We start from the raw sequence: 27,401 nt of genomic DNA on the forward strand, positions 1-27,401 counted from the left end.
CAGCTTCAGGGAGGGGATCATGGCCAAGTCGCCCTGCTGAAGCTGGCCGCAGAAAACCAACCAGACACATGGCAAACACCGCCAAGCTGTCCCGGAGGAGGTAAGGCTTGGTGGCACTTGGAGATTCCTCTGGTTTCTGAAACAGCTTCAGCCTAGCATCCAAACGCTAGACCCTCGGGCGTGAAGACTGACTTCTCCCACCCCCTCACCCCTGCCTGATTACCTGTGTCCTCCCTTCCAACCCCCATCCGTGTAGGAGCTCAGGATGCATCACTTTTTTTCCTTTATTTTTTTCTCTAAAAATTATTTATTTGAAAAGCAGAGCTTACAGAGAGAGGGGGAGACACACAGAGATCTTCCATTTTCTGGTTCAGTCCCCAAATGGCTATGACAGCTGACACTGGGCCAGGCAAAACCAGAAGCCAAGAGCCAGGAGCTTCCTCCAGGTCTCACACGGGTGCAGGGGCCCAAGCACTTGGCTCATCTTCCACTGCTTCCCCAGGTGCATCAACAGAGAGCTGGATGGGAAGTGGAGCAGCTGGGACTATGAGGTGGCGATGCTGGCCCCAGGCGGCCTCATTTGTACCCTGGTCACCAGACCCTTGCTCGCCTCCAGCTAAGGGGGCAGGTATTGTGGTCCAGCAGGTTAAGCCACTGCCTGCAACAGTCATCCCAAAGGGGTGCTGGTTCAAGACCCAGCTGCTCCACTTCTGATCCAGCCGTCTGCTAATGCATCTGGGAAAGCAGTGGAAGATGGCCCAAGTGCTTGGGCCCCTGCACCCATGCCGGAGACATGAATGAAGCCCCTGGCTCCTGGCTTCAGCCCCAGCTGTTGCAGCCATTTGCAGAGTGAGCCAGCAGATGGAAGACCTCTGTCTCTGCTGGTCTCTCCCTCTCTCTCGCTGTCACTCTGCCTTTCAAATAAATAAAAATAAATCTTACAAAAACAAAACACAACCCTCAGAGGCTGCCCCTTCTTGTCAATCTTCAGTCAACTAAGAAGCGGTTACCTGGGGCCCGCAGGTTGCCAGGCCCTGAGCAGGCTCCAGGGCTCTAACACTGAGCCAGAGACACCCCTGCCCTCATGTTGTGGGGTGAGGGGAGATGATGAGTGGCAGGAAGTGGGTACCAGAGCACCTACCCCTGGGGGCTTCCAGAACACGGGACCCAGAAAGACTCCTGGCGGAGTGGATACTCAGGCTGAGGCCCGACAGATGAGTAAGAGGAGTTTATGGGCCCGGCGGTGGGAAGCACGTGGAAGGCCACTTGGGCGGCCACCTGGGTCTCAGGAGCATGGCTTGTTGCCACGCCGGCCCCCACCCTGGGCTAGGGGGTACCTGCCGCTCTGCACCCTGCCCTGCCCTCACAGGTCCTCCAGCACCCACTGCCCACAGCCTGCGCACCTGGTGGTCCCCACGGCTGCGCTCGGCCCGTGCGCACAGAGGAATCTTGGACGGGTCGGGCAGGCTCTCGCTGTCCTGCAGTCCCCAGCACCCAGGTGGGCCTGGCTTGCTGTGGTCGCTTAATAAATAAATACACTCACATGCAAAAAGAGAACTGGGCTGGGGAAAATAGAGCTGAGAGGCCATGAGTGACAGCCCTAGGGAGCCACCCGAGGCGCGTGGGTCGGCGGGAAGCGGTGCAGCTGGGATCCGGTGGGATCCCAGGTTCCCAGGGAAGCAGGTGGGATCCGGTTCCCAGGGCACGTCCAGAAGTGGGGGTCTCTAGACGCCTCAAATCCAGGGGTGCTGGGAGCCCGACTGGGAACTTGGAGCGAGGATCTCCGCGGCCGCCCTCGGGCCGGGCAGCACCCACCTGCTGGCTCCTATTTCCCCCACCCCGCCCCGCCCCGCCCGCGCGCCCGGGAACCCTGGCTCTCCCGGCCGCACTGAGGCTTCCAGCTGTGGATGCCTGGCCGGACCGGCGGCGGGCGGGAGGAGGGAACTCTGCGTCCCTCCCTCCGCCTGCATCTCCCCACCCTCCCGCCTTCCCTCCTCCCCTCCCCGCTCCCTGCCCGCTCGCGGTCTCCCTCCCTCTTTCTCCTCCGCGGCTGTCGAGTCGCCTGGCGGCCGCGAACGCCGAACGCCTTGCTCCAGTCCCGGCTCGGAACTGAACTGTGCGCGCGCGCGGGTCCCGGAGCCCAGGGTGCAGGCCGAGATTCGGACCGAGCCGAGGCGCGCAGCCGGAGGAGAGCCGCGGAGCCGGGCGGTCCCGGAGCGCGGCCGCGGAAGGCGGGGAGACGGCCGCGAGCCGGGGCAGAGGGCAGAGTGCAAGAGCGGCCTGGCCCGGCGGAGGGCGCCGCCCGGCCGGAAGACAGCGAGCCGCCCGGGACGGCGGCCCCGCGTGGGGCGCGCACCCAGGGTGGCCGTGGGGCGGGAGCGACTCCCGGCCGACGGCGGGGGGCGTGCCCCCTCCCAGCCCGGCCCGCCCGCCGCGTCGCCGGGGCATGTGAGCGCCCGGCCCAGGCTGCCAGCCGCGAGGACCGCCCGCAGCGGGAGCAGGAGCCGCGAGCCCCGAGCCCAGCGCCCGGCTGAGTAGTAAGTGCGCCCGTGCGCGCCGTCGCGCCCCTCTCCCCGGCCCTCCCAAGTCTTGACGCTGGCGCCCCCACGGGCCTGGGCACCACGCCGGCTCGCTTCCCTCGGAGTTTCCCTCCTTGGCAAAGTTTTCCGAGCAGGGACGGACCCCCACCTGTGCCCCCCACCCCCCATAAGGTCGGCGGACCCGGGTCCTGGCACAGAGGGGTGGCGCCCGCAGGGCCGGGGGCGGCTGCGCCAGTGCCCCCACTGCCCGCCCCTCGCCCACCCGGCGGCGCTGGGTCTTTCTCGCCGGCCCTGGCCGTGCGCGCCCGGATTACGGATTTCCCGGTGCAAAGCTGGGAGCGACGTGGGCGCGCCCCTGGTGGGGCTCGGGTGCCCCCCTCAGCGAGCCGCGGAGCTCCGGGCGCCGGGTGGGCGGGGGTCGGGGGCGCGCCGCTCACCCCTCGGCATGCTGCAGGTTTATTCCCCGGCGGAGCGGCCGGGCGCCGCCTCCTGTTTGTTTTCCGCCCGCGCCGCTCCGGATCCACCCCCGCCCCCACCGCGGCCAGCTTCCTCCACCCCCACCTCCCGTCCGGCTGCCGCCCGGGCGAGCCTTGCGCCCCGATTTCCCGGGGAAAGCGAGTCGTGCCCAGAGGCAGCGGACGCACAGGGGCCGCGCGGCGCTCCCGGCCGCTCGCCATTGTTGTCGCGCCCCGCGCGTTCTGGACGTAAACATACACACACACACACCCGCGCACGCCGTGCACACGTGTCCCGGGCACACGTGTGTGCCGCCCGCGTCCCGCGGGAGCAGCCGCGTCCGGGGAGCGCGAGGACCCGGCGGCCCGGGGAGGGGGCATGTGCAGCTTCACCCCGGCTCCTCCCGGGAGGAGCCGGGGCGCTCGCCGGGCCCGCGGCGGCTGCGAGGACTCCGCCGGCTCTCCCGGCATTCGCCTCCGAGACGCGAGCTTGGAGGAAGCCGGAGTTTTCCTGGGAAGTTTGCTTGGACTCGGTGGGGATTTCCGGGCAGGGCGCCTTGGGGACGTCGCCGGGGCTGCTGCTGCTGGCCTTGCAAAGCCCCTGCTGTCCGCCGTATCCCTAGCTGGGACTCAGCACCTGTGCGCTGGGCGGAATGGGCAGGGTCCCGCCCTCGGGGGAGTGATGTGTGAGCGTGCAGGTTCCCAGGGCAGGAGCTCCAGGGGGTGGGGACCACGGAGTGTCCAGTGGCTCAGAGCCGAGAGACTGGAGTTGCATTCCAGCTGCTGCCCCTGGCTCTGTGCCTCAGTTTCCTCGTCTGTAAATGGGGTTCCCGTGAGCAGCGCTTATGTCCCTGAGTGATGCCCAGAGCTGTGCCGACACACGCAAGTGCAGGGTGCGAGTTCCCTGTGACTGAGCGCCTGGGAGCCTGGAGGAGTTGTGCCCCGGCAGTTAGGATAGTTCATTGGGGGGGGGGGGTAGGGAGGCCTCACACTGCCCCCGCTCCACTCCACTTCCTGTGGCCTGAGTCTTCCCTCTTCCACCCCCCCCTTTCTTGGCGGTGTCGGTTGCCGCCTTTCCTCATTCTTAAAAATTGCTCTTGGCCCAGCTGCAGCCTCTCAGGGTGGACGTCAGGCCCAGGAAGGAAGTGTCTACCAGGGCGTCCCCCCAGCACCTGCGCCTGGCTGCCGGCTCAGGATTGAGTGTGCTGTGCATCCCTGGGGGCGGCTGGGTTTCCATGGGGCCCCAGGGCAGCATCAGCGGGACAGGTACCGGCCAGCCCTGAGGCTGCACTGCAGTTCCGTGTAGCGAAAGCGGGGGGGCCAAGGTTGGGCTGTGCCCCATGCACCCTACCTGATTCCAGACCCTGCAGGCACTTCTAAGCGGTGGGCTGGGTGGCAGGAAGAGCAGGTGCTGCTGGCACCTGTGCTCCTTTCCTGACCTTTCACCCCACCCCGGGTGGTGCTTGGCGCTTGGGGAGCCCACGCGGCAGACCCACCTGTTCATCCCTGCAACAGGGACGTACTGAGCACCCACTGTGTGCCGGGCCCTGTGCTAGGCAGGGGACCAGTGAACGTGACAGGTAGGTGCTCTTCCAACCGGGAGAAGACACTGGGGTCTGCACTGGGAGGCCGTGAAGGCCGCCCTGGAGAGAGGACAGCACAGCCCCTGCCTGCCCCGGAGACCTGCAGGCAGAGGGACCGGCCAGTGCAGAGCCCCTGAGGCTTCTGGGGAGATGGGAGAAAGAGGAGGGGGCGAGGGCCTGGTCTGGCCACACTGCACCCACCCCGTAGGACTGGTTAGGGGCCTGGCATTTGTGGCTGGTGAAGCCATTGGTCAGTTGCGGGCCAGGAGTGATGGGATCTGAGATGGTGGCTTGGAGAGATTATTTGGTGCGTAAGAGGTGGGCGTCATAGGTGCCCCAGATGAGGGAGATGTTGTGGTTTGCCGTGGACCCTTTTGTCTGTTCCGAATTGAGAACCGCGTGCGGGTATAAACTGGACAGAGGAAACAAGGCTTGTAGTGACCCCAGAACGGCTTCCGACCTGGGAGTACGTGTGATAAGGGGTAAGGAGACGGGGTGTAATGATACAGTGCCCGTCTCGCAACGAGGATTCCACGTATTTGCCCGCCTGCCACGCACACAGACACACGTGGCGATGGCCACAGGGGTTCACCCTGGACCCCGGACAGAGAGCTGAGTTTTATGTCCTTGTTTATCTTCTGTTGCTTTCCCCACACTTGCACAGTGGTCATGAATTACTTTTATACACAGAGAAGGAATGCTGTCAAAAAGAGAGATGGCTTCGCCTGCTGGGTGGAGACTGGCTTGGAGGGGAGCTAGGATGCAGGCCGAGGCTGGCCGGGGGGCCTGGGGGGCCTGGGGGCTGTTTGGGAGGCAGAGCCTGTGGCCTCCGTAACACAGCAGCATCGCTCCGTGCTTGCTCAGTGCACAGCTATGTGGTCAGTGGGGCGAGCGTCAGCCATGGCAGGCGGATTCCAGTGCTGGCTGGGCTTGGGGCACTTGGCTGCTGTGACGATGAGCACGTTCAGAGAGACCAGAGGAAGGATTCAGAGCCGAGGAAACACTCCTCAGGTGGCACCTCCGAGCCTCCTTCTTCCCATCTGTCCAATGGGCCAGCAACAGCAATCAGATCTGCTTCTTAGAACTGCTGGGATAGGGCTCCCGGTTTGCTGTGGCCAGCCCCGTCCCCCAAAGGGATCCGGGTGTTCTTGACCTTGAGAGGCCCACACGCGAGTGTGCAAAGGCTGGCTCTTCCAGGGCAGCTCCCTGTGCCCGTGTCCAGGAAGCTGACAGGGCACCGGAAGAAGTAGGACTCCAAGGCAGCCGTCCTGGCGCGCCCCCGCCCCAGCCGCCTTGGGGCGAAGCTGAGCTGTGCTGTGCGTGTGAAAAGAGGCCGGTCAGGCCCACAGCGCGCCGAGCTCTGAATGGGAGTTATTTTTGCGCGCAGTGTTTGCTTAAGAGGGCTCGCTCTCTCCTGCCTGAACTCGCTGCGTCCTCACCCTTGGCTCGTCCCTTCCTGGAACCCGGATGTGTGAGCCCGGGAGGCCGTCACCATGCCTGCCACCAGAAGGGGAGCCCAGCCCCTGGAGGATGGCTGCCCCCGCCCCCGCCCCTGCCCCTGGAAGGCCGGCCCTGGGTGGTGGGCTTTGCCTGGGGGGGACCCTCCTTATTTTGGAAGACCGTGAGAGTCGCTAAGGCCAGCTCAGCAGGCCACCGCCGCCTCTGCCCGCTTCTTTCCTCAGGGGGTGGCTGTGTTTCTTTTCAAATGCAAATGCTCTGAGCACCTGGGATGTGGCGTGCCCTCCTGAGGGTCTGTTCTGTGCCACCGGCCCAAGGAGACAGGTGAGTGCACCCGGCTCTGGGCCCTGCCACGGCAAGGCTCTGTCCCCGTCCTGCGTGGGCCACGGGGCAGACCCCCACCCCGCCCCCCAGCCACCACCTGCAGCTCCAGGCTGCTGCTTGGCTATCCTGTCCCAGGGCCCGCCTCTCTGGCGAGGCCCCCAGGCCCCAGCACCGCCCCCTCGCTGCTGGGGAGAGCAGAGGCTGTGGATGGTCACCGAGACGGGGCAGACGTCACCGAGACGGGGCAGACCCTCCTGCCAGAGGTCGGGCGGAGGGGGAAAGGCTGGGGTGTCCCCTGCCTCCTCTCAGGGTCTTTGTGGGTGGACCAGAGGCCGAGGCGGGCCGGGGGCCAGGGGCCGTGCTGTGTGTGGCCTGGCACCTCAGGGGAGCTGCATGAGCTCCTGGCTGCCCAAATGGTGGGGGTTCTAGTGGTGGGGGAGGGGGCCTGGTGGAGAGTAAGGATGGAGGAAGTGGGGACAGACCTGCAGCTGCCACCTTTTCCCTAAATAGCCCTCTGGGCGCCGGGCAGTGGTCAGATCTGGAATTTTCTGTGCCCCGGGTAGGAACAGCACCCGCACCCGGCTGCACTCCCACCCAGCCCTCCTCCAGCAGTGGTCTTAGCATTTAAATGGCCTTGGCACAAGCTCCCCGCGGGGTTGGGGAGGGGTGTTGGTGTCACCCCTACATTGTTCCGCTGTGGCTTCTGGGGACACGGCCAGGCCAGCGTAGGGTTTCAGCATCTTGGCTCGCAAAGAGTAAGGGGAAGGGGCCGGCGCCCGGGCAGGGGCACTGCGGCTCTTTGGCTCTGGAAGCCCTCCCAGGCCTGCAGCTCCCCGGGGGATCCGCCCCGGAGGCGGCTGGACTGCCCTCCCCACCCCTCCCCCTCGCCTCCCCTCCCCCGCCCTCCTCCCTTCCCTCTGCGGGGATGGAATGTGCAGCCCGGAGAACTGGACGGGGTGAGAGCCGCTCCCAGAGGGCCTTGCTCCGGCCCCTCCCATCCCCCACGGAGGGGCCCCGGGCTGCGCTGCACTGCGCTGGGGCAGAGGGGGTGCCATGGGCCGGGGCTGGCCCTGTGGAGGAGCAGCCAGGGAGGCGGGGCGGGCCGGGGCCTGGGGCCCAGCAGCCAGAGCAGCCCCTGCGGCCGCCGTCCCACCGAGGCCAGCCTCTTCCCCTGGCTGCGTTTTTTTGTTTGTTTGTTTTTGTTTTTGTTTTGGTAACCTGGGGGCTCCTATTGATATTCCTATTTCTTGAAGTCAGAGGGCCGCGGGTGTTACCTCTGCACGCAGTGACTGACCAGCCTGTGAAAGAGGAGAGGCCAGGGTTTTTTTCCACGGAAGACCAGGGAGTGGGGCTTGTCCTGTGCTGCAGGAGCAAGGGCCGGTCCCTTCCCTGGGGACAATTGGGAGCCCACCTGAGTCCTTGGGCTCCCGATACCTAGTGGGAAGGAATCCCCCTTGGGCTGGGCTAGACGAGGGGGGCTTAACCCTTGCTTGGCTTCCCAGGAGGCCCTGGGCAGGGCCCAGCGCAGGCTGAGAGGGGTGAGCGGCGGAGTACACCCTCCTGCCCCAGCCCTGTTGCAGGAGCCTGGAGTGCCCCAACCTCCCTGGGGGCTCTGGGGCCAGGGCTGCTCCTCTGCAGGGTGCAGACGGTGGGAAGGAGGGAGAACAAAAGGTGAATGGGAGGGGCTGCAGCCCTGAGGCAGAGGTAGGGGTCTGGGGCAGGAACCCAGAGCTGCCACTGCTGAGGCCGGCGGAGTCCGGGTGTGCCAGCCAGTGCCCGCTGGCAGCTGTGGCCCTGGACAGCCCCCTCGGTGCTGGGGAAGCAGGTGGGGCCTCTGAGAACTTGGGGGAGACCTGGAGGACCTCAGACCACAGCCGGGAAGCCAGGAGCTGGGGGCAGAGGCCCTGCGTGCGCCCGACTGTGCGCATTCTCCCCCCCACCCTCGCCCAGCCCCCCCTGCTTCCGGTGCCCCAAACAGACTGGAGTTTCAGTTCCAGGCTACCTGGGTGGGGCACGGGGTGCTGGTGATCACCCTCCTGCCTGCCCTTGACTCCCGGTAAATTCAGTCTGCACGTTGATCTGGTCGTGGGAAGCACAGCCACCCCGCAGCCAGGAGTGAGGACTGGAGGAGGAGTGGGCACAGAGCCCGTGGTGGGATCCATGGGGTCCCCTGGCTGGGGCTGGGAGGGGGAAGGGCACGCCTTCCATGACCAGGGACCCCAGCCGAAGCGCCAGCACAGGACACAGGGTTGGAGAGCTGCCTGGAGGGGTCAGGTGGGCAGGTGGCCTTCTCTCTGGAGCTGAGGGAACTTGACTGTTGTCCTCAGAGAATTGTACTGAGTGGACAAGTCCAGGTGAATGGTGCATATGGTCCGTGCAACTGTACACGATGGCCCTGCTGGCTTTCACAGCGTAACTCTCCCTCTCTTCTACCAGGTTTGCCTGGCCCTAGACGGCACCCCTCACTTGGGGTGATCTTGGCTGTTGGTGAGTCCCTCTTCTGGGCACGGATGGAGCTTGGGGAACCAGGAGAAGGGGTGAGGGCCTGTGGGTGCTCTGGGCAATTGGTAAAGATGAGGTTTTTGGAGCAGCTGAGTGCACGTTGGCTGACTGGCCACAGGTGTCCTGCATCCTGAGTCCTGGTGGGCGAGGTTTGGGAGCTCCCACCTGGGGCAGAGGGAGGTGAGCAAGTCCTCCCTCTCCTGAACAGCCCCAGCCCTGCCTCAGGCCCTTTTACACCAGGTCTCCTCTGTGCCCGGCCCTTGTCCCCCACCACTCGCACCCCCTTGTCCTTCCGGGGTCCTTACTCTTTGTTGCCCAGGAGGTAACTGCCTGGTCAGGTTGAAATCAGTTAGGCACGCGGCAAATTAACAGGTGGCCCAGGCGCACATTAGTCCTTTACTGCCACGAGCCTGGTTAGTCCAGGGCGTGGTTTAAAGATGGGAACGTGGGGTGGGGGTAGGGGGGAGGCCGATTGGCTTGTTAGAGCCTCGAGGGCCTGCTCCGTCCATCTCCGCTCTGCAGCTACGTAGGCTGCTGGGCTCCGAAGCCATGCAACCAGAGCAGGTTTGTGCAGCTCTGAGGAAGACAAAGAGGAGTAAGCAATTGGCAGTGACCCCGAGTGACAGTCGGGAGGCCCAGAGCCGGTGCTTGGGGCAGCATCCAGGACGGACTCCTGAGCCAGGCTTGGGCAGTCAGGGAAGGCTGCCTGTAAGAGGAGCCGCTGTGACTTGAGAGTGAGGAGCTCGCTCAGGAAGAGAAAGTGGTACGGGCAGCCCCCCAGCTCCCACAGCTTCCCGAGGTCCCAGCCAGGTCTCCTGGGGTGCATTGGGTGGTCACCCCCTCCCCAGGGGTCCTGAGGAAGGGTGAGTGGTGGGCTTTTGAAGACAAGGTAGCTGGGGCTCCCGGCACGCGGCTTTTCGCAGTGTGTGCGGAGCGTGCACCGTGGCGTGGGCTGCCGGGCCCGGGGCATCAGGTGCAAGTTACAGCGGCACTGGTGGCCCGGGCCGTCCGGGCTTGGCACCCCAAGCCTCTCCGGCAGCTGCGGGGGTGCCGGCTGGCCCGGGCCAACTGCGAATGAGCCGGGTGGGGGGGATGCCTTTGCAGCTTCTCTCCTCTCCTCCGCGCCAGCCCCCCGCCCCCAGGACCGACAACTGTGTCAACAGCGGGTGGATTGTGCTTGGCCTGCAGCCTGCGGGGCTGCCGGGATCGGGCAGGTGCTGGCAGGGGCTGCGGGAGCCCCACGCTGGGTGCGAGCCGGGCCTGGCTGCCAGGGCTGCGGGATAAACAAGGCCGCACACAGGCCCGGGAGGGAGGCCGTGGGCAGGCGGGGGAACAGGTGTGTCAGGAGCTCTGCGGATACAAAGGGCCTCTTGTCTCCCCCTCCCTGGGCCGGGGAGGCGGCCCCCTGTCCTTGCCCCTCTCGGGCTAGCGACTGGGTCAGCCGGGGGTCCTGCCTTGGCAGTTTGTTTTTCTTTCTTGAGACCGGGTTAGAGTGGACCCTGTAGGGTCAGGTGCCCTGGCTTCTGAACGGAGCTGCTGGCCCTGTGGGCTGTGTGGGACTCAGTTTCCCTGCTGGAAAGACAGGTCAGCCACCCATGCTGGGGCACTGAAGCCAGAAACTGATGGGAGGGGGGAGAAGCGCCTGCAGCTTTGGGACAGAAAGGACTGAGCGTCGGGAGTCGGCCGGTGGGGCAGGCAGCGGGCTGGAGGGATGTGGGCCTGGAGGGCAGAGCCCCCTTCTCCCTCCCGCCCTACTCAAGCCAGGCCTTCACCGAGCACCTACTATGTGCCATGAGCACCTACTGTGTGCCGTGCACTGCCCCAGGGACTGGGAAGCGCCGAAGAACCATCTGGTAGTGCACAGATGGGCAGCTTCTGGAGCCCTGGGCAAGTAACCCAACCTCTCTGTCTCCTCCTCTGGGTTCTGGGTGATAACTCGGGCTAATGTCGTGGTTTAACACAAAACGGTGCGTGGCGGAGAGGGAGGGCTCCTGGGAGGTGCCCACTGCTGTCCCTGTTCCTTGGAGAGTGGCAGGGGCTCCAAGCCGTCCACGGCCAGGGAGGTAGGTGGGGAGGCAAGCGGCAGTCCAGGGAAGCACCTGCCACCAGAGCCGCCCAGGTTCTCTGCGTTGTCCTCCTAAGACGGTCCAGGAAGGGTTTATAGAGGAGGGGTAGCATTTGAAGTGGGTTTTGAGTGAGGTGTAGGAGTTTGCTGGCCCAGAGTGCGGGCAGGGCTGCCGCAGGAGCCAGAGCTCAGTGTGATGACGCAGGTGGTGCCTGCGGTGCGGCCCCTTGAGGGTGACTGGTGGGGTGGCCTGGGCCTGCTGCCACGCCCAGGAGTTTCAGGGGCAGCTTTGGTCTCTCGGTGTCTGAAAGACAGAGTTAGAGAGGAAGACAGAGGTCTTCCATCTGCTGGCTCGCTCCCAGATGGTCTGCCCTGTGGCCGGCCCCTGTGAGGGTGATGGCGAGGCGGGCAGGTGCAGCCGGCTGGGGCTGTTGGGGTTGTTCCACGTGGTGTCGCTGAGTCGTAAGTCTACCTGGGCTGGGGGCTCTCGTCTGTCCTTGCTGCCACGATTTGCATGGAGGAGGTGGGCCTGGCTGCCCGACTCCTGGCTCAGGAGGCCAGGACCCCTGGCCTGAGACAGGGGCTGGGTGCTGGCCCGTTGCATGGAAGTGGAGGAGGCTCCAGGTTCTAGTGGGCCGCCTCCTGTGCTGCTTTTCCTGTTAGGGCAAAGGCTACAGGAGGCCCCCTGACCTAATGGATCCCCGGGGAGCCTTGGTCTGACCCTGGGTGCCCTCAGGTCCCTGGACCAGCCTCTCGGGACCTCATTCCCATGTGCGACTTGGCAGGGACCCGTTTGAGCCCCCCTGAGATAAAGCGAGGATGCTGCCCGTGTGCCTGGGGAGGGCGCTGGCAGCCCCCTGCCAGTTTTGCTGCAACTGCAGAATCCAGATGTAGAGTCGGGTGGCAGGGCAGAGAGCATCTCATGCCTCCATTTTGCAGATGAGCGTGTTGAGGCTCCTGTAGGTGGTGGGGCTTCCAGGAGTCTCAGCGGGCCGCGCGGAGGACGAGCGATGGCCCACTCTCGGATCTGGCCTGCTGCCCTGGCTTCTAGTGCCAGGGATTGTGGGGAGCCCGCTGGGCCTCCTGGCTGTGGCAGGGAGCCCATCGCAAGGCCGGAGCTGGAAGGATGTTCGCGGGGACAGAGGCCGCCATTCTCCCCCTCACCTCCTCACCTGCCACCTTGGCTGTGCCCGGTGTGGACGTCACCCATTTCCTCTTCCTCTTGGACAGCCACATGTCTCAGGCGGCTGCCAGGTGAGCTGAGGCCCAGGGGAGCAGCTGGTGTAAAGGGAGATGCTGAGAGGTAGGGCGGGTGCACCCAGCCAGGTGCTCGGATGTGGCCTGGGTCGCCCTGGAGACTGCCAGAGAGCGCGCAGCAGTGGGTTGGAGTTTTTTTTTCCAGAGCCCTTGTCCATGTTTACATGCAATTTACATAGAACCAATACACCAAACACGGTTTTATAGCCTGTCCCCAGGCACAGTGAGATTTGCCTTTTATTGTTACTGGTTGTGGTGGTGTTATTTGAGAGGCAGAAAAAAAGAGAGCTCGTATTAGCTGGTTCACTTCCCAAACGCCCACTCCTGGGCCAGGCCAGAGCCAGGAGCCCGGAATGAAATCCAGGTCTCCCCTGTGGGTGGGAGGAACCCAATTACCCGAGCCACCAGCGCTGCCTACCAGGATTTGCATTGGCAGGAAGCTGGAGTCAGAGTCGGGAGTTGAACCCAGGCACTGTGGTGGGGGACACAGTTGTCTTAAGCCTGAGGCCAAATGTGCGCTTCTGTATCTGCCTTTTTTATTCTTTCTAAATACGACTGCTTCAAGCTTTGGCTCTTGTCTGTCTTCTCATTCCGGTCCCATTTCCCTGCCTGGCCTCTGCTGTGGGGCGTGGGTGCTGAGCCAGCTTGGAGTTGTGGCTGCTGGGGTCAGCACAGGGGGCTGGACCAGCCGCAGGTGCCACCACTTGTGCGCAGGAATGCACGGCCCCCCTCTTCACCTGTGTTAGTGATCAGGGCGCTTCCACGCACAGGTGCACCTGTGCCCGGCAAATTGCGGACGAAGCACGGTTAGAGGCAGGAGTGTTGGCCACAAAGGCGCACCCCTCACTCTCCTTGGGGGCCAGCTTTTGTGCCCAGGTCAGGGAGAGCGAGCCTCCAGGGGCCCTGAGGGTGAGGCAGCCGTTTCCTTCTCGGTGATGGTGGCCCAAGGAGGCCTTGCAGGAAATGGTGCTGAGGGTGAGAGGAGCAGAAAGGAGGAGTGGGGCCGACTGTGATTTTGTTTTTCAGATGGAGGCCGTGTTATTAGCAATTTGATACATCCGGGTCCCCAGCCAAACATATTCTGTTCTGCAGCATCGGAGGCAGGCGCCTGGGGGACCCGGCGGGCGGTTGGACAGGGCCGGGGGACAGATCCGTGGTCTACGATGGACCTGTGCTGGGGGCAGCCTGTGCCAGCCCTGTGTGGTGAGGGCCCTCTGGATGGCACCGCGTTCCCGTGGTAGCCACGTGGCCCTGGAAACAGGGTGCGTGGGCTTGAGCTCCAGGTTCCTGTCCATGCAGTGGGGTCAGGGCGGGGACTCTCAGAACAGAACAGGGTTTCTGGAGACAGCAGGGCTGGGGAAGACCCCTTGGAGGTGAAGGGGAGCAGCCGGAAAAGGGGGCGCGGGCCCGACGGCCGCCCCTGTGGAAAGAATGGCGCACCAGTGGCACGGCCCCCTGCCTGCGGAAGTGCTGAGCTGGTGGAATTTCGCTGGGTGGCTGCGAGATCGGGGCTGCAGATAGATCTCTGCGCACGCCTGGGCTGTGTGTGTGTGTGCAGGTTGTCGTGTGGGGGTCCCGGAAGAGAATGGAGAGGGCAGGGCCTGCGCCCCCTCCCCCAGGCTGGCCGCCGTGCTTCCCGGCGCTCAGTGCTGGTCCCTGCTCCTGGAGGCGAATGCCCCACTTCCATCAGCTGCTCGCGTAAGTTCCCTTCGTCCTCCTCCCGGCTGTCTGTCTTTCACTGGAAGTGGCTTCCGACTCATGTGCTAGGAGCCACACTCCCCAAGGCCCTGGTGCCACAGGGCAGGGGGCTCTGGGGAGCCCTGGCACAGAGCTGGGCAGAGAGCCTTGGTCTTGTCTCTCATCCTGCACCTGCCCCTGCAGCTAGCCCCGGTCCCTGAGTCTCTGGGTGGACGGCCATTTCACCGGCCGGCTTAAGGCTCTGCCAGGAGTTGACGAGCGGGTGAGCGCCGAGGCAGGACTTCTCATCCCCTGTGTCCTGCTAAGCGGGGGCTCCTGGGACCCCGTGGGCCCGGCCGAGGAGCCCTGCTGGGACGGGGCCCACCCTCGCCGCGGGAGCTGGAACTCCCTTCACAATGGGGAGCCAAGGCTGTTTCTGGGATCTTTTCAGAATGGGTGGCTCATTCATGCAGGCCGGAGCGTGCGGCTCATTGTCCCGTGGGAAATGCCAGCAGAACTCTTCCTGCTGCTTTCCATTCAAAGACACATTTGCTGCCTTCAGATCCTGCCGAACCACCCGAGACCACTCGCCCTGCCGGTGCAGTGGGCTCTTCTGCATGTGGGGCCGGGGCTGGCAGCCCCGGGGACTTGCTGCCTGTAGCTCTGGCACTGCGTGGGGCCCAGGGGAGCCTGGTGTGTGTGGGGCCTGAGGGGGCGGGGGACTGACCTCTCTCGTTGCTCAGGATGGAAGGCCCTGGTGGTTTTTAAGATTATTTGAAAGGCAGAGAGAGTTACACACAGAGAAAAAGAGAGGCAGAGAGAGAGAGGTCTTCCATCCACTGGTTCACTCCCCAAATGGCTGCAACGGCCAGAGCTGTGCCAACCCGAAGCCAGGAGCCAGGAGCGTCTTCCGGGTCTCCCACATGGGTAGAGGGGCCCAAGGATGTGGGCCATCTTCAACTGTGTTCCCAGGCCACGGCAGAGAGCTGGATCAGGAGTGGAGCACCCAAGACTCGAACTGGCGCCCATATAGGATGCCAGCACTGCAGGCAGCAGTTTTACCTGCTACACCACAGCGCCGGCCTCGCTTGGTGTATATTTGAACAGATGAAGAGCCTGGCTTCTAGGGAGGGGTGCTGAGCTGCATGTGGGGGACAAAGCCCCCTCCCCATCGCAGGAGCCGTTGGGGGGAGGCTCAGTCAGACCAGGGCTCTCAGTCCTGACTCTGCTTCTGAGCTTGTGATTTCTAGCAAGTCCTAGAACTTTCTTCTTTTTAAAGTTTTATTTGAAAGGCAGAGTGACAGGGAGAGAGAAAGCTTCTGTCCATTGGTTCACTCCCTAGATGACTGCCACACCCAGGCCTGGGCCAGGCTGAAGCCAGGAGCCGGGGTCTCCATCAGGGTCTCCTGCGTGGGTGCAGGGGCCCAGGTACTTGGGCCACCTGCTGCTGCCTTTCCGGCACATTAGCAGGCAGCCGGGTAGGAAGTGGAGCAGCCGGGACTTGAACTGGCGCCCCAGCAGGGTGTGGCTTAACCCACTGCACCTAGAAGCCCGATTCTCTCACTCCACGGTGGGAGATGGCTGCCTCCGCTGGCTGAGATGGCTCCGTGGAGAGCTTGATGTGTTTACAGCGCTTGCTCCAGGGCCTGGAGACCGCAAGGCCCCGTGAGCTCTTGCTGTCGGGGTCACTGTGGGGGTGGCTGAGGCTTGTCCTGGGGTGGGGATGGTAGGGCTCTCCTGGGGCCCACTTGGATGTGAGGGTCCCTCCCAGGGGTCGTGAGTGTGGCCTCTAGGACCACAAACAGGAGGAGAGCCCCTCTCCAGGGTGTGGTGCCTGGGGCACCTCCCTCAGTCTCCCACAGCTCTGTTGCCACAGGCAACCGGCCTGATGCCTGCCCTGGCCCTGGCCCTGGCCCGTGACTTAGTCCCTGGGCTGTGGCTTTCTCAGCCGGCAGCTTCAGCTGAGCACAACGCCTGTATGTTGAGAAGAAGCTGGGCTGCTGGCTGGCACATGGGGCCTTCCCCGGGGGTTATTCTGTTGCTGAACCCACTCCAGGGTGGGAGCTGCTGTCCCAGGTGTCCGAGGAGCATGCAGCTGGGCCGGGCCGTGGGCCCTGTCGTGCTGGTCCCGGGGAGCAGCCCGGTAAAGGGAAGAAACTTTGCCGTGTGCTGGTGGCAGGAGTGACCTGAGTGATGCGTGTACTCTACTCCTGTCCACCCTAGCTAAACTGGCCCAGGGAGGACGCTTCTGTGCCCAGTGGGTTTGATTTTTATTACACTGGCGGAATCCACTTCAAGTTGGGATGGTTTGGGGCATGAAGCCACTGCATTCCCCAACGCGGCCACCACCGAGTTCTAATCACCACCACAGAAAACAGCTCTGGCCTTCGGACTTCAGTGCCCGGGACCCTGTCCGCAGGGACCTGGCAGGAAGCGGAGGCTGCCTCCCCCTCCAGCCACGGTGACGGGCTGGTGCCTGTGCCAGGCCTGGACCGTGGGCTGTCCCCTGGGTACCCAGCCCCCAGGCTCACCAGAGGGAGTCCCTTGGGGTTTGGTGTGCCCATGGGAAGTAATGTCTTCTCAAAGATCCCTGTGCTGTGGTTTTATGTTCATTTTATTTTTTTAAGATTTTTTTAATTTGAAAGGCAGAGTTTCAGAGATGTAGGCAGAGAGAGAGAAAAGGAGAGAGAGAGGAGAGAAAGGAGAGGGTGGGAGAGAGAGAGGAGAGAAAGAGGAGAGGGTGGGAGAGAGAGAGGAGAGAAAGAGAGGAGAGGGTGGGAGAGAGAGAAGGAGAGGGTGGGAGAGAGGAGAGAGAGAGAGGAGAGGGGGTGAGGGAGAGAGGGGAAGAGAACTGCTGGGTCTCCCACACAGATGCAGGGGCCCAAGCACTTGGGCCATCTTCTTCTGCTTTCCCAGGCCATAGCAGAGAGCTAGCTTGAAAGTGGAGTAGCCAGGACTTGAACTGGCACCCATATGGGATGCCGGCACTGCAGGCAGCGGCTTTACTTGCTACGCCACAGCGCCAGCTCCTGGTCATTTTATTTGAGAGACAGGAGAGCAATCTTCCATCCGCTGGTTCACTCCGCAGGCACCCAAGACACCCTGTGCGGGGCCAGGCCAAAGCCAGGAGCTCCATCCATGTCTTTTCATGTGTGTGGCAGGGCTCCAAGCTGCCTCCCAGGGACCACATTAGCAGGAAGGTGGAATCGGACGTGGGGGTGGGGCCTGGAACCCAGGTATGAAGGAAGGGGCTGGTCCAAGAGCAGTCTTAGCCCCTGTGCGCTGCTTTTGGACTTGGAGACAGTCGACTTCCAGCTGCATTCCACCTGCACCTGCTTGCTTTAGCGTCCTCACTGCGAGCTGGGTCTTGCACTTAGCTTGTTGGGGTCCTGGATAAATGGTGGTGCCGTCCTGGTCTTTCGTGAGGAGCCCCCATAGCTGGACAGCATGGCCTTAGCAGTGTCAAGGGCCTGGGCATCCTCGCCAGGGCTCCCAGTTCCTCTCCGGGAGGAGAAAGCGACTGTGGAAAACCGGGGCCGGCAGGGTTGGGTGGTTTGTCCCAGGCCCAGCAGCGAGCGCGAGGCCTGGGGGTCTCCTTCCCGGGTGCAGCATCGTAAACCATCGAATGTGTGGATGCTGTGGCGTCGAAGGACGTCACGGTGCCGACACCTGGTGGCCGCCTGGTGGGCTCTGCTTTTATTTTTTAATTTTCTTTGAAAGCCAGACACAGAAGTCTTTTCACCCTGATGCCCCCAGCAGCCAGGGCTGGGCCAGGCCGAAGCCAGGAGCCCCCAGTTGAATCTGAGCCGCCTCTGGAGGTGGCAGGGACCCAGGGACTTGAACCATCATCTGCTGGTGACCCTCCTGCTGTGGTTTCCCCCTCCTCACGGGGGCTCAGTCATGAGCCGGGAGGGAAGGGGTTAAATTCTTCCAACTGCAGAGCTGGTTGGAGCTGGGCCCTTGGTGACCCCTTGGCTAACCCCCTTCCCCTGGGTCAGGTCTGCAGGCTATGGGGGAGGGGAAGCAGGCAGCCAGAGAGCTGGCCCTGTGGAGGCTGAGGGAGGGCTGGGGCGGGGCCTTGCCTCTCTCCCCCTCTTAGGGACACCAAGGCACACTCGGGGTGGGTGGTGGCAGCCTCTGTGAAACCCGGATGTGCCCTGGGTGAGAGGGAGCCACAGTACACCGAGTGGAAAATCAAACAGCAGCGGCAGGTGCACCTGACGGCCAGTGGGACTTGGGGTGGGCCTGCCATGCGTTTAGAGGGATCTGGGTGTCTCAGGGAATCACAGGAGCCAGGTCTGGGACCCTAAGGGATCCTTTTCTGCTGCCCTGCCCCCAGCAGGGGCCCTGTGCCACACTCCCTCTGGTAGCATGGATTTCAGCTGGACCCTGCTCCTGTGGCCAGGCAAGGCCAGAGCAGTTCTGGGAACCAGGTGGCCAGACGCTGAAGGCCATCAGAGAAGACTGTGGGGAAGTGAGGGACTTTTTTTTTTTTTTTTTTTTTTTTTTGACAGGCAGAGTGGACAGTGAGAGAGAGAGACAGAGAGAAAGGTCTTCCTTTGCCGTTGGTTCACCCTCCAATGGCCGCCACAGCTGGTGCGCTGCGGCTAGCGCACCGCGCCTATCCAAAGCCAGGAGCCAGGTGCTTCTCCTGGTCTCCCATGGGGTGCAGGGCCCAAGCACTTGGGCCATCCTCCACTGCACTCCCGGGCCACAGCAGAGAGCTGGCCTGGAAGAGGGGCAACCGGGACAGAATCCGGCGCCCCGACCGGGACTAGAACCCGGTGTGCCGGCGCCACAAAGTGGAAGATTAGTCTACTGAGCCGCGGTGCCGGCGAGGGACTTTTTTTTTTTAAAAGACTTCTTTATTTGAAAGGCAGAGCGACAGTTTCCATCTGCTGGTTCACTCCCCAAATGCCAGCGAACAGTCAGGGCTGGGCTGGGTCAGAACAGGAACTCCATCCCACGTGGGCAGCAGGGGCCCAAGCTCTGACGCTACCACCGGCTGCTTTCCCAGGCGCGTTACCGGGGAGTTGATCGGAGGCACAGCAGCTGGGATTCCAACCAGGGCTCTAATGCCAGCATCGCAGCCCATTGCACTACCATGGCCTCGGCACTGATGTTTAAGGGAGGAGTAAGACCTCTTTCTCTGGCTTCCGGCCCCCCAGGCCCCTCGAGCTCCCGGCTGAGGTCCCCCAAAGCCGCCTTGTGTCTGGGGTGCCTTTGGCTGAGGGAGGCAGTGGGGGTGGGCAGGTCGGCACCACTGGCCCTTTCTAGACACTTCAATTAGTGAGGTTAATTACGGCCCTGTGAGCAGGAGCACCAGTCCCCCGGGGCTGCCCTGCTGTCCCGCCCCCCATGCTCACCCCGTGTTAAGGTCTCCTTGTTGGCAGATTACAGGTGCTGTGAACCTGTGGATTATTAGCAGTTTCCTGCTGTCCATCATGACAAATACCGTGTTAACATACACAACATAAAACGTGTCATGTTAACCATTTCCTGGCATGTGGCTCCGGGTGTGAAGCGCGGCCACTGTGTAGTGTAGCCGTCACCCCACCTGCCCACGGAAGCATCAGCGGCCACGCTGCAGCTCTGCGCTCGCCGCTCCTGGTCGCCTCCGCCCAGCCCCCACTGACTCTCCCACTTTCTCTTTCTGTGCCTGTCGCTGGTTTAAGGACCTCGCCGAGGTGGCGCCGGGTAGTGTCACCAGGGTTCGTCTGCGTCGGAGCAGGTGGCAGGTGTGTCCCTCGTAGGCTGATCTTCTCTGCTGTGGGCGTTTATAGACGTGTTCTGTTGATCTGCTCATCTAGAAGACACCTGACTTTCCCTCTCTGTTGCCGTGAGCATGAGTGGACAAAGAACAACTCCAGACCCTACCTTCCATCTGAGTTCACACGCAGAAGTGGGGGTGCCAGGTCCTAGGTTGAGTCTAGCTTTAAGTTTTCAAGGAGCCGGGTAACTTGTCCATGGCGGCTGCACCATCTTACAGCCCCACGAGCAGGGACGTCTCTGCGATATTTCCTTTCCTCTTTCTCCTCCCTTCCTCTCCCTTTAGTGTATTTTTTAAAATTTGAGAGGCAGAGAGAAAAAAAGCTTCTGTTTGCTGGTTTATTCCCCAAATGCTGGCAATGGCCAGGACTGAGCCAGGAGCTGGCACACAACCCTGGTTTCCCATGTCAGGTTGTAGGGATCCACCTGCCTGGGCCGTTGGGGGGTGCGGTGTACATCGGCAGGAAGCTGGAGTCGGGAGCCGGAGCTGGGACCCTGATGGGGACACCGGCGTCTTAGCTGGCATCTCGGCTGCTCCGCTGAACGCCCATTCTCTTTCTTCTTTGTCTTTCTCTGCCCAGCGATGGAGTAGGAAAGTGCTCCAAAGAGGGCTGATGGGAATTTGCCGAATTGTTATCAGTGGCCTCCCCCAGCCTGCTGGGAAATGGAGGCCTTTTTTATTTCTTTGTACGCATTTTAAGTTTTGCAAATTGTCTACAGTGAGCACACGTTGCTTTTATGTTCAGAAAGGAATTGATGAACAAATAAGGCCTCAGCCGGGCATCGGGCACGCGTGTTGCAAGTGCACAGCTCTGCACCTTGCTGTTCAGAGTTTGGGGACAGGTGGCCTGGAGGACCGGCAGGAAACAAAGACGGGACGCATGAGGCAGGTCGGGGCCCGGGTGGCCTGCACCCTCTGGAGTGCGGCCTCTTGTTCTGTGGGTGGGACGCTGGCGCTGAGCCTCCCCAGGCCCCCCACATTGAACTCTGGGGCTGCACTTGCGCCGACTGGCAGAAGCGAGGGAAGCCTGTGTGTGGCCTGTGGAGCTACAGAGATTTGCTCTCCCTCAACTTGACTTTGACTTCTCTCACATCAAATGAACCAGGACCCCTGACCCTCGTGGTGAGAGCCACACTGGCCAGGCAGAGGTGAAGGGTGTGTGGGAGGCCAGCGATTCAGCAGAGAGACTGGTATAAGCCAGCACTTAAAAGAAGGGACTTGCAGCCTGTCCCTGGGTTCCGTTTCTTGGTCACCGCCCCCTGGCCATGACCGGGGACAGTGGCCCAGCTGCCTTCAGTCCCCAGGTAGTAGTGTTTCCCAGGCCTAATGATGGCAGAGTCAGACAGTCAGGAGCCCTGTGGGTGGCACCCGGTGTGCTGTGTCGTCCTTGGCTGTGGTCTGGGTGGGAGTTGGGTTCTGTGCTAGGTCGCCTGGCTCAGATCGCCTCAGTGACTTGCTTTCTCTGTAAAGTGGGGATACTGATGCCACCTATCTCAGCTGGTGATTGCGGAGGTGAAACGAAGTGCCGCCATAGGCGTGGCCCACGGTAGGTGTGCCATGATGGTGCGGCGCTGCCATCTGGGTGGGTGGCGCTTGCTTGCTAAGAATTTGATTGCCACCTTTTCATTGCCGTTGGCATTGTGGGTTCCCGGAGCCGAGATCCCTCCTAGGATCAGACCTCATCCCACCCCATTGCCAAGTCTTGGTTGAGGGGGTCCTGCCTTGGTTTCCGAAGGGTGCTGGAGCTAGGACATGGGGACCCAGGCCGGCTGCTCCGTGAGCCTCTGCGATGAAGCCAGAGGTGCCCTGTGATCCTGTTCTCTCCCCACTTCCCTGCCCTTTGGAAATGGAGCCGAAGCCGCTCGTCAATAAAGGGGCCCTGAGCCAGCAAGAGGGGACGGATTCTGCTTCGTGCCAGGCCGGGGTAGATAACAGGAGAGGAGCTGCCACCGGGTGGGGGGAGGAACCACATGAGCCAGGGCCACCAACGCAGTTCTGGGGGTGGGCAGCAGTGGTGCTTGGGCTAACGTCCCACCCAGAACCACAGGGAGGCCAGTGTGTCTGGGTCCAGCACGCCGTGGCTGTGCATGCGTCCGAGTCCAGCACGCGGGCCTTGGCCGCTGTGGCCGTGCGAGTGTCAGATTCTGTGCTGAGCAATCCCCAGGCGCCCGTTGCCGATGGAAGGTCGGAGGTGTAAAGAAGTCGCGCCTCGCTTGTGCCGCTTGGAGTGGGCGACCCCCCCCCCCCCCCCCCCCCATCTAGGAGCTGTGATGAAGCTGTCAGTCACCCGGCAGGGCCGTGTGCCAGGCCCTGGGCTCCGCCAGCGTTGTCTGGCTGTCAAAGCCACGCCCAGGGCCGTCTGTGGTCCCTTGGTAGAGGAAGGAGGGAGTGAGCTTAGAGAGCTGAGGGTGTCGGCTGGTCACAGGGAACCAACTCGGGTCTCCAAGCCTGCGTCTCACCTTGTACCCCGATGGCGCAGTCCATGTGGCTGAGACGGGGCACCACGCGGAAGCCGCTGCTGTCCAGCCTCCCCCAGCATGGGGGAGGGAAGCCTGGCACAGAGCTGGTTTGCTTGCCTTTTTTTTCTCCCCTAAGATTATTTATTTGAGAGGCAGAGTTACAGAAAGGCAGAGGCAGAGAGAGAAACGTCTTCCATCCCCTGGTTCACTCCCCAGATGGCCGAAATGGCCGCAGCTGGGCTGATCTGAAGCCAGGCACTTCATCCGGGTCTCCCACGTGGGTGCAAGGGCCCAGGCACTTGGGCCATCTTCCACTGCTTTCCTGAGCCACAGCAGAGAGCTGGATCGGGACTCAAACCGGCACCCCTGTGGGATGCCAGCACTGCAGGCGGTGGCTTAACCGCTATGCCACTGCACCGGCCCCCAGAGCTGGTTTCTATTCGGCCCAGAGGGCTTTGGCTGCTCATCCTTCTCCCCGCCTGCGGCCACACCTCTGGTCTAGCCGACTGCAGGGGGCTCATGCAGCCTGCAGCTTGTGTGTCTCGGCCACATAAGCAGTGATGCTGGGTCGGTTTTCCTGGACGCATCTGTACCCCTTTATCCTGTCCACACCGCCTGGAGCCTGAGGAGAGTCCAGGGTGTAAGGAGACAACAAGAGAACATCGGGCAGCCATCGGCCTCAGAGGGCTTCGTGGGGAAGCTTCGTGGGGAAGGTGGAGGGGCTGGCACGCCTGACTCTCCTTCAGGTGTGGGGCTTCTGCTTGTCTGACCGTGGGGGAGGGGCGGTGGTGGCAGGGACTGACGTCATAGTTTGCTGCTTCCACCGTTGAGTCCAGTCTTCTCAGGCTGCAGGTGTTATGGTCAAACTTTAGAGCTGGGGGAACCGAGCCTCCCCAAGGGCACAGGGCTTGGCTTGGAGTCCGTGGTCGAGCCAGGCGTCCAGTGCAGGTCCGGGTGACAGTGAAGTCTCACCCCTCACCTCCAGAAGGGCCTGGGACACGAGGGCGCCGGGGACCAGACTGGTGGTACCCTGGGCCTGGGAGGGCTGAGGCTAGAGGAATGGAAATATTGGTCTTTCCTCTCTGACAACTCGCTTCTGACCGTTGTGTGCCGGGGAGCCTGCAGTTCCTCCAGTGTGGTTTTGACATCAGCTCCCGCAGGGCGAGGGCTCAGCACCCTCCTCCCTCCACTGCAGATGCCATTCGCAAGCCCCAGGTGGGTTTACCTGTGCTTCCTGACCCCCTTCTCAGGCCTAATTAAAAAAATTTTTTTTGATTACTTGAGAGGCAGAGAGACAGAGCTCCCATCCTCTGGGTCACTCCCCAAATCCTGCAGTGGCCAGGACTGGGAGCCGGGAAGCCACCCCAGGTCTCCACGAGGGTGGTAGGGACGCAGCCTCTTGGCAACACAGCTGTCTCCCAAGGTGTGCGTCGATGAGAAGGAAGCGGGAGCCAGATACGGTGCTGGAACCAGGCACTGTGATACGGGACGCAGGTGTATTGGGGCGAGGCGGGGGAGGCACTGTGATACGGGACGCAGGTGTATTGGGGCGAGGCGGGGGAGGCACTGTGATACGGGACGCAGGTGTATTGGGGCGAGGTGGACACCTGCTCACAGAATTCAGGAAGTGCTCCTCACAGTGCTGCTGCACAGAGCAAGGCGTGGGGGAAGGGGCTCAGGGCCTCGAGGTGCTCTGCAGGGCAGGCTGCCCTTCCAGCCTCCACGCGGTCACCCACAGGCTCTTGCAATGACCCCCTGGGTCGGTGTCCATTGGTGATCAGCTCAGCCTTCTGTCCCTCTGCCTTCCCGGGGGGGGGGCAGGAGGCGGTGGCGGCGGGGGTGAGGGGTGGCCTTCCTGCCAGCGCAGGTCAGCTGATTGGCATAGAGGAGGGGAGGACTAGTGGAGGCCAGTCTGTGTTTCACAGCGTCCCAGCAGGGAGCGGAGCCGGGCCCTCCCTCCATGCCTGTCCCCGACTCTGCTTCCGCTACCTCCCCATCATGCAGCAGGTGTTGAGGCCCAAGGTTTGGAGAGATGGGGTCTTTCCTCCATGTGCTTTGGTTTCTTGGACTGATTTTTCCTTGGCCACAGACCCAAGTCAAAAACAACTGGAATGTTGGGAGTGGTGAGGGCAGCAGCCCGCAGGGGACAAGATGTGGGCTTGGGCATCCTCCGGGCCTGGGCTCAGACCCGCCCCGCTGGCCCTGGCTGGGGGGCTCAGACCCGCCCCGCTGGCCCTGGCTGGGGGGCTCAGACCCGCCCCGCTGGCCCTGGCTGGGGGGCTCAGACCCACCCCGCTGGCCCTGGCTGGTGGGCTCAGACCCGCCCCGCTGGCCCCGGGCTGGGGTGCCGGCCCTGAGCCTTGGGCTTTGCTTGGGAGGTGCAGGAACTTGAACTTGTTTGCTTGTCTCCTGCTGCTCCTTCCTCTCTGTTCAAGGCTGTCTCTGGCCGGGCACTTGACGAAGCCACATTGCTGCCACGGGCTGGACACTGCCCCTGCAGGAGGCCAAGCGTGCACCCCTTTCCGGGACCCAGGTCTGGACCTGGCCCCTGGGAGACCAGGAGGAACCTGCACCTGCGTCCTTGTACCATGGGGGTACAGGGGTGCCTGGAGAGGGGCCCTGAAGCAGGAGGGGGGCTCCTGGAGAGGCTTGGCCACATCTCGGTGTTACCTGGGCCTTGGGGACCTTCTGAAGTGCCTGTCACGCCGGTGGCCCAGTGCCCCTTCGAGGTGTCCTTCTTGTCTCTTTGTGGACTCTGCCCTGGGTTGGAGAAGCAGGCGCTACTGAGGCTGAGGGCTGGGTGGGAGGGGCTGCAGCACCAGCTGCTGAGCCTCCAGGCCCCTCCTTCCTTCCTGCCCGCAGGCTGGGGGCTCCCAGGTACTAATGCAGAGGTGGCTGGAGCTCGGGGGTCGCTGAGCCTCGGCCTGGCTGCTGTCGGCTGCTCTGCCAGGTGAATGCCATCTTGGCCCATCTGCCAGCAGCCCAGGGAGTGGGAGGGTTGGCGTCGCCCCCTCCTCCAGCTGGGCTGGACCAGATCCGATCATGCCCTGGTTCTGATCCGGCAGGGCCCCCAGAGGCTGGAGAGGGTGCGGGGGACTCCAGGGAAGCTCTGTCTGGAGCCTGCAGCCAGCCCAGCTCCCAGCTCTGAGTAAACATTAGAGATAGGATCGGGCGTAGCCAGGAAGGGTGGCAGGGTGCGGCTTGTGAGAAGAATGGCAGGATGTGGCACCGGGGCACCGTTCTGGGCACCCACGCCTTGGGCCATTGTTAAGGGTAGCCTGGGGCTCTCAGCTCCCTGGGGCTTTGCAAGGAAGTGACATTCCCCTGAGACTCAGGCCCTGGCCCAGCCCTGCATGGGTCTCATTCCTGGCCATGCCCCCTGGCACCACCCACGCGGGGCAGGCTTGGAGAGGGCGGTGGCAGTAGGAGGGGCTCCATGTGTGCCCGGCCGCCCTCCCTGAGGGTCTGCCCATCTGTTCCGGCTGCCTTCCTGTACCCCATCGTGCTATGGTGACTGAATTTATCTCTCTATCTGCATCTTGTTTGGGGGAGGAGGGGACTGTGGGAGGGACTGAGGGAGGGTGGACTGAGAGTGAAAGCTCCTGGGATTCCCCTCCAGCAGTGTCCAGGAAGTGGCTGATCGAAGGGTGGAGGGGGGCTCCATGGGTGCCCGCCCCTGGGCAGCTAGGGGTCCGAGGGGTTCGCTGCAGGTGGGGAGCAGAGGCAGGGGGTGCACCTGCACTTGGCTTTGTGGCATAGAGCAGTGCTCTGAGCCTCTGGCCCACCTGGGCGGCAGGTGCCTCTCCACGCCTTGTCCCAGACACAGGATTGAGGGGCTCCAGGGCCTGGCAGGCACCAACTCAGACTCAAGGCTCAGCGCACCGAGGGTGACCACAACCCGAGCCCTGTCCTTAACTTAAGGACACTGGAGTGAGACAAGGCCCAGGGAGGAAGGGGGGGGGGGCAGCTCCTGGGTGCTGCTCAGCCCCCCAGCTGTTGAAGGCACCTCTGAGTGGGCAGTCTTCCCCAGCAGGCCCTGTGGGCTCAGCATCTCTGGAACACAGTTTCTCCATTTGTAAAATATGGGTAAGGTTGGCCATGAGCAGGGAGCGCTTGTCCCTGGGAGGCTGGCAGGGGGCAGTGTGACCCAGGTGGGCAGGGGAGGCTGTGGTTCCTGACCCCTGACTCCTGGCTGATAAGGCCCATGAGGGAGGAATGAAGGCATCGGAGGAGGAGCTTTTGGTCTCGGAAGTCAGGGACCCCAAGTGGGGGCCCCAACAGGCGTCTGCGTCCAAAATGTGCGGAAGCTATTTCTTCCCTGAGCCAAGGCACAGAACAAAAGGAGCTGGACCGCCCGGCTGCTGGGGCAGATTTAGGTCACTTTAGGTGTGGCAGGTGGGGGCGTGGGAAATGAACTCCCAGAGCGGCCTCGGGCCAGGGCTGATAGTGCTGCTGTCACCTGCCAGGCCCCCAGGCCTGCTGATTCTCTGCTATCCTTGTACAAATGTTTATGGAGCAGCTAACATGCTCCAGGCGCTGGGGTGCTCTGGGCGGGCTGGCCTGGGTTCCCAGGGTCCCTGGTGAGTCAGAAAGACACCCAGCATGTGGGGGTGTCATTACCAGCTGTGACACAGCGCTTAAAGGCCAAGTTCAGGGTGCCGTGAACCTGGGAAGCAGGCACACCTCACAGGGCCTGACAGACGTGCACTTCTTCACAGTTGGTTTTCCTGGTCTCGTTTTACTATGAGGAGAACGGCTCAGGGAAGTCCTGCTCCTTGTCCCGGATTGCACAGCAATCAGCAGTCAGAGCTGGGATTGGAATGTACCCAGGTGTGTCTGACCCCAGAGCACGTGGTCCCTGTATAACTTCGTGGATACTCCCCCTGTGTTGATTAATCTCTATGGAAACCTGTGAGATGGGTTATTGTGGCCACTGTATGGGTGAGGAGAGAGGCTCAGAACTTGCCTGGGTCCCCAGGAGTCCGGAGGTGGTAGGGCAGGAATTTATTTTTAAAAGATTTATTTGAAAGGCAAGAGTGAGAGTGGAGGGAGGATTCCATCTGCCGGTTCACTTTCCAAATCCCTGCAATAGCCAGGAACTACAACCACATCTCCCTCGTGGGTGTCAGGGGCCCGAGTACTTGAGCCATCCTCTGCTGCCTTCCAGGGTGCCCACGAGCAGGAGGCTGGGTCCGAAGTGGAGTAGCCCGCCCCAGGGCAGGTTGTTGGACCTCAGAGCCTGTGACTTTGTCAACCTTCCCACTGCTTGCTGGGGCGGGGGTGGGGGCCTGGGTTCCAGAGCTGGTCCCTG

General features: G+C 62.7%; 1 protein-coding gene across 5 annotated transcripts in view; it reads left to right on the plus strand.

Annotated features, from left to right (window-relative positions):
- The first annotated feature begins 1,994 nt into the window (after positions 1 to 1,994).
- The window catches only part of SOX13 (SRY-box transcription factor 13), a 41,844-nt gene continuing 16,437 nt past the window's right edge, over positions 1,995 to 27,401 (plus strand). Inside the window, exons 1-2 of one of the 5 annotated variants that reach the window (XM_051821158.2) lie at positions 5,883 to 6,360; positions 8,797 to 8,847. Coding sequence is in view for 2 of the 5 variants with exons in the window: in XM_008268547.4 (XP_008266769.3) it covers positions 12,054 to 12,181 (128 nt within the window). In the remaining 3 variants the exon portion in view is untranslated. Of the gene's footprint in view, positions 2,538 to 5,882; positions 6,361 to 8,796; positions 8,848 to 9,804; positions 12,182 to 27,401 lie in introns of those variants that run through there. The other 4 variants (XM_051821157.2, XM_008268545.4, XM_008268544.4 and 1 more) reach the window with 4 other exon arrangements.

Source organism: Oryctolagus cuniculus, chromosome 13, assembly GCF_964237555.1.
Source record: "Oryctolagus cuniculus chromosome 13, mOryCun1.1, whole genome shotgun sequence".
NCBI lineage: Eukaryota > Metazoa > Chordata > Mammalia > Lagomorpha > Leporidae > Oryctolagus > Oryctolagus cuniculus.